Below are 6,000 nucleotides of genomic sequence, written 5' to 3'. Positions count from 1 at the left end.
AATTTTAAAATGACTTTTACAAATACCCTCCCTTTTTCCTTCCGGAACAAATATGATGAAAGAGCAATGAGGACTTAAGAATGAGGACTTATCAGACAACGAGAACTGAAACGACAAAATTACTCATAACCCCTCCTGTAGGTGCAATATTTATCATGACAATAAAAATTATTACTTTAGATGGTCAATAAAAATTATTACTTTAGATGGTCAATGATATAGACCAATTATAATTTTATACACTTTGTTTTAATGGAAACAACTATCGTAACATTCCACCACAGTCCAAGACAATAACCAAGTCTACAATCCATATTTTAACATCCCCAACTTTAAAACACAGTAGTACGTGATCTTTCATGTATGGCCTACCTTCTAAATGTTACATACTTTATGTAAGCGGGCGTGAGTATGTGTACACACACGCAAAGTTTAACAGCGCAAACACAGACGCAATAACATACACAAAATCTTGAGACAGGAATCATAAAACATACATTGCATTTAATATGAACTAATGATGCTGATTAAAAACATAAGTCTATGCTATAATGCGTTATGACAAACACAGATTAACACTTCAATAGATGTACATGGAGACAACGATATGAAAAGATTTTAAAATATAACACACTGATAGTGGCTGATAGAAGGCCAAAACCAAAAAGCGTTGACTGCATAGGGCTTTCACAACCAAGTAAGATACTCCAACGATCCCTCTATTTGCACTTCCTAAAAGATGCTAACACTGCAATGAAAGGTTAAGGATACTCCTCTTAGAAAAGCATAAATAAACAAATGCAAGGGAATTATAGAAAAACGAATACAAAATTTCTTGTATAATTCACATAAAAAGCAATGAGGGCTTCTTTCTCAAGTTAGAACAACAAATTTATCAAAGAACACGACAAAATATCAACAGAATCAACACCAACATAGTATATTTCAAAGCATCCAAGCATTGTCACAAACACATATAAAACATATTAAAAGCGATTATGGCTTCTTTTAATGGTTAGAAGTTCTTTGAAAACAAAAAATCACAACAAACTTATCAGAAAATAGACAAAACTCAACTGTACAGAGTGTATTTTAAAGCATCCAAGCAAGGTCACAAATTATACTTTAAACTGTGCAACACAATTACATAGACAAAAGATGTATTTAGAAAAAAGGCCAGTAAAATAAATTAAAAAAAAATACAAAACACACATCTATACAATATTACAGCTTTGTTTTTTGCAGATTTTTTTAATATATTCTAGATGTAGTATAACCACTGGGAATGTGAAAGCTCCCTCAAATAGTTGTTGTGGCTTTACTGAAAATTACTATCATAAGCATATATTGCAGCATCCCTGAAAATTGGAAATTACATTAACTACTACTAGTAACAAATTAACAACACAAAAATATCAGTGCTGAATACAAACTGGAAAACATTTGTTGCAAAATAAATAGATCAATTTATCTATAGATTCACACACACACATATATATATATGAAGCACTTACAAATAATTTAGAGGACAATGGATCATTAGATTAGTATCGTCAAGCAGTGAAACCTCCAACCGGAGAAAGATTCTCAATGTATTCAAATGCTACAAAGGTGTAACCTCCAACCCAAGGAGCATGTGACCTAACAATAGGCTGAAGTTCACTTAGCTCTCTGACGGTAGCATCCAAAACATTATAGGACAAGACGACTCTATCAGGAATAAGCAACAGAAGCACAAAATCATCTTCACTTTTATGGCGAACAACACACAATATATCAAATAATGGAATAACATCGTCTTCAAAGTACCAATTCATGCCTCGAAATGCAGCTTGCATGGGACTAAGATCCAGCTTGTGGAACCTCAGTGACCAAGCAGAGTAATCTTCCTCCAACTCAAAAATATCATACAAAAACAGTTGAGGGGACATGAGAATCATATGCAAACGCCCCCGTGACTCACCGAAATGACTCTTCTCATGGTTCTCAATATTGGGTGGCATTGGGTACGTTTTCAAGCATTGGCTTTCCACATCAAAGTAAAACGACTCCTTAGCTTTAATATACCAATGAACAGAACCATTGCAATAAACACCTAAATCCATATTCATAGAAGGAGGGGTAGTGAAACAAACCCTAGTATCACTCCAACAAGCTGTCTCGGAAGAATATATAGCAACCTCGTTCGTATAATAGTCACCCCAAGCTAACGTTGTTTCCCCCGAAGCGAAACGATGCACAGATTGGACAGAAACAAGTTTGAAATGCAGAGACTTCAGAGGGTCATAAGCGAGAAAAAAATTACTCTTTGTCGCTATTCCCGTGATTGCGACGGAACGTTCGGTGATTGGGTTACACACGAAGAGATTGGAGCGGCGCGTTTCGCGTGACAGTGGCCACCTCTTGTCCTTGTGCGTCCCTTGCACAAGCAGCAAGCCGTTGCAAGATTGCGCGACGCTAAGGGCCAAGTGGGGAACGTTGAGGAAACCGAAGTCGATGAGCGTTGGAGGAGGAGAAGCTGCGAGAGGGGGAATGAGCTTCGCGCGGTGTCGACGCGAGTGCATGGGAAAGGGTGCGAGCAACAAGGAAGAGGGAAAACGGTTGGAGGTGAGGTATCGACGAAGGAAACGTGGATGAGAAATGAGTGCGTACCATTGCTTTGAAACGCATTTGAAGGTGGTTAATGGCTTCCCTGGCAAACGGAGGAGAATCTCCGTCAAGAGATCTTCGCTCTCTGCAACGCGCATTTGGGAGGACGAGACGGAGAAGAAGCGCGAGGTATCACTTCAGGAAGAAGAAAATCTTTTTATCACTTCGGTTGTCACTCACTTTATGAAAGCTTCTCCCGGAAGTATCAAAGTTTTCATTAGCTTCACGAGGAAGCTTCCCTCTTATTGTAATAAATTAATAATTTACTTATGTTTGAAAATATATAAATTATATATTTAAATAATTTTATATTCACATATATCATGTATTATTTTAATTTATATAAATTTTTACTTCCAAAATATATTTATATATATAATTTTAAGTGACTTAAATATGTTTTTAGTCTCTCAAATTTAAGATAAATTTGTTTTCGATTTTTCAAATTTAAAATTGTTGTTTCCAGTCCCTGTAATTTTTAAAAATTTTGTTTTAATTTTTATATTTACATTTTGTTAAAAAATTTATTAAATATTATTGTATAAAATTTACTTATTAGTATCTCTATTAGTGAAAATATCATATTAAATTCAATAATATTATATAAACGCCTAAATTTGTTACTTTTATATATGTTATTGGTGATCTAAGAGACTAAAATAAAATTTTAAAAAATTACAAAGACTAAAACTAACTGTTTTAAATTTGAGAGATAAAAATAAATTTAGCTTAAATTTGAAAGACTAAAAATATATTTAAACTATTTTAAGTAGTATAAAACGTTTATAGAAGAAGTATTTCCTTCAATTATTTTGTAAAATAGAAAACAATTAAGTGTGTACTTTAAATGGCTTTACGCACCAGAGTTAAATTTTTTTTAAAAAAAAAAAACTGAAAATAAGTAATTTCTTAAAAAAATCTCAAATTTTTTCTCTATTGTAAATATTTCCTGTTCAATAATTTTCTCATTATTATCTTGTTTAATAGAGAAAAAATGAGTAAGAAATAAGATGAAGAGAATAAAAATAAAATGAAAAATATAAAAGTTATTTGGTTGAAAAAAATAGAGAGGATAAAAATTAAAAGATGATGGATCTCGCTTTATTTATATATATATATATATATATATATATCTTATTTCTCACTTATTTTTTTTAATTAAACAATCAAATTTTTATTTTATTTTTTATTTATTTCTCTTCATTTTTTATTTATCTTCACTCTATTTTTCACATATTATTTTTCTTTTCTACTAAATACAAACTAAGTGTGTCTTTAGTATAAAAAAATGAGAAATTAAGTGAAATAAAATAAAAAGTTAATAAAAATAGGTAAAAAATAAAAGTAAAAATTTAAGTATTCATTTAAAGAAAAATAAGTAAAAATATATAAGAAATAAGATATATATATAACTTTTCACTTCTTATTTTTTCTGAATCAAACAACTTTAATTATTTTCACTCTTCTATTTTTATTTTTTTTACATTATTTCTTACACATTTTTTTCTTAACAAAACAAGAATTTTAAGTCATGTTCACATACACCATTTCTATATTTAATATATATATATATATATATATATATATAAACGAAAGTCAAATTTTAAAACATAATTTCTGCTTTAAAAAAAACATTAGTTTTATAACACAACTAAATGTTTGCAATCCTTTCCAACCTTCCCGGAAAGGAGATATACTAGCCATCAAAATTCCGAAAGATGTATACTTTGATGGTCTTGCTCATTGCTACAATCATTTCCATGGAGGAGTCCTATTGTAAAGGCCATAAAACATTCTCAACAGAAGATTTGAAGGCAAAACTGTCCCAGCTTTGGTGCCATTTTGCGGGCTGGAAACTCATTTTCCTTGGAAGAGTTTTCATTGAATTTGAATTTCAAAGAAACGAGGATCTTGGAGCTGTTTTTGCAGCTGATTTTTGGGACTTGAAGCCTGCAGTTTTAAGGCTCTCTCTTTGGAAAACCAGACTTCAATCCTAGACTTCATAAGAGCACTGATGCGCAGATTGGGTCGTGGATCATGGACCTACCACAGGAATTTTGGAATCCTAGAATCATCTTCTCCATTGCTTCGGGGGTGGGGGTGCCGATTGCTCTTGATCAAGCTACCCTGCACTGCAGCACACCTATGGACATTTTGCAAGAGTCTTAGTGAAGATTACTCTTGGAGACAGCCAATCCGATCAACTTTCTTGTTGAAAGGGAAGGTCTTGCATTTTATGTTTCTTTGACCTATGGTGATTCCTGTAGTGAAGATTCCTGACTTTTGTTCATCATGTCATTGCAATGGGCACACACTTTCTCAATGTAGATCTCATCAGCCTGATGGTGATGCTGTCAAGAAACCAAGGCTGATTCCAAAGTCTGATCTTGATCCAAATTTTAGCAGAGAACATATAAGTTTAATAATTTTTTAATAGTATAATTTATGATTTTCACATCATAATAAATAATAGGTTAAAAACTTAATTTCATCCTTTATAATATTTTTTTATTTTAATTTAATTTTACTTTAATTTTTAGTTTTAATTTAATCTTTAATAATTTAAATTATTATAATCTGGGATTTCTGTTTAAATAATTTAAATGGAGTTAATTTCTGATGACGTGGACTTCACTTGGATGCGGATGTGGATGCATATATAGATACTTAATTTTTTCAAGCATCTGAAACCAAAACGGCCTGTTCTAAAACTAAAACGGACCGTTCTGGTTGCACTTATGGTGCGTAAATTTTGCATCTGGAATGGGCATTCCAGATACATTATTTAACACCAACGACTGTACCAGAACAGACCGTTCCAGAACTCCAACCAACACACAATGTGATTTAAAGATAAAAAACAAAACCATTTACACATACATAATTTTTTTTATCTAAAAAATAATATATTTTAAAAAATAAAAATTATATTCTAATATATATATATATATATATTTAAATTATTATTTGGACGGAAGTCTCAAATTGCAATAATTTAAATTACTGGAGACCAAATTGAAACAAAAAATTAAAGTAGTACTAAATTGAAACAAAAAATATTATAAGACACCAAATTAAGTTTTTAACCTAAAAAATATTATATCTTTTTCATATTGGAAATCTCTTTTATTCTCGTAACAATTTGATTTTTTAAAAAAAATTAAGAAAATCAAGATTTTATTCTGTTTTGATTTTTCTTTCTACTTTTTATATTTTTTATAATGGCTAAGATTCGAGAAAATATTTTCTAGAAGATGTAGACTTTATTTTACATTAGTGAGTATTTATAATACTTTAAAGACCCTCTTATCAAATAATAATTATTCATAAAATTGTTCCATTTAACTTATT

The 6,000-nt window shown here is 30.9% G+C and overlaps 1 protein-coding gene across 2 annotated transcripts; it reads right to left on the bottom strand.

The window, feature by feature from the left end:
* Positions 1-472: 472 nt before the first annotated feature.
* Positions 473-3,392, bottom strand: LOC109789267 (F-box protein At5g07610). Of its 2 annotated transcripts, none has more exons than XM_020348178.3 (2): positions 1,515-3,387; positions 473-748 (listed from the first exon to the last, which is right to left on the bottom strand). In XM_020348178.3, the coding sequence occupies exon 1, from the start codon at positions 2,745-2,747 to the stop codon at positions 1,554-1,556; it is 1,194 nt and encodes a 397-aa protein (XP_020203767.1). In that variant the 5' UTR covers positions 2,748-3,387; the 3' UTR covers positions 473-748; positions 1,515-1,553. The 2 variants fall into 2 exon arrangements, with proteins under 2 accessions (XP_020203767.1, XP_082917281.1); XM_083061155.1 differs by lacking the exon at positions 473-748 and adding an exon at positions 760-1,358 and having other exon boundaries at positions 1,515-3,392.
* Positions 3,393-6,000: the final 2,608 nt, after the last annotated feature.

The sequence above is a fragment of the Cajanus cajan genome, chromosome 1 (genome assembly GCF_000230855.2).
Source record: "Cajanus cajan strain Asha chromosome 1, NIPB_CcT2T_4, whole genome shotgun sequence".
Classification (NCBI taxonomy): Eukaryota; Viridiplantae; Streptophyta; class Magnoliopsida; order Fabales; family Fabaceae; genus Cajanus; species Cajanus cajan.
The sequence above is the reverse complement of the archived record's forward strand: the minus strand, read 5'-3'. Positions and strand labels throughout refer to the sequence as shown.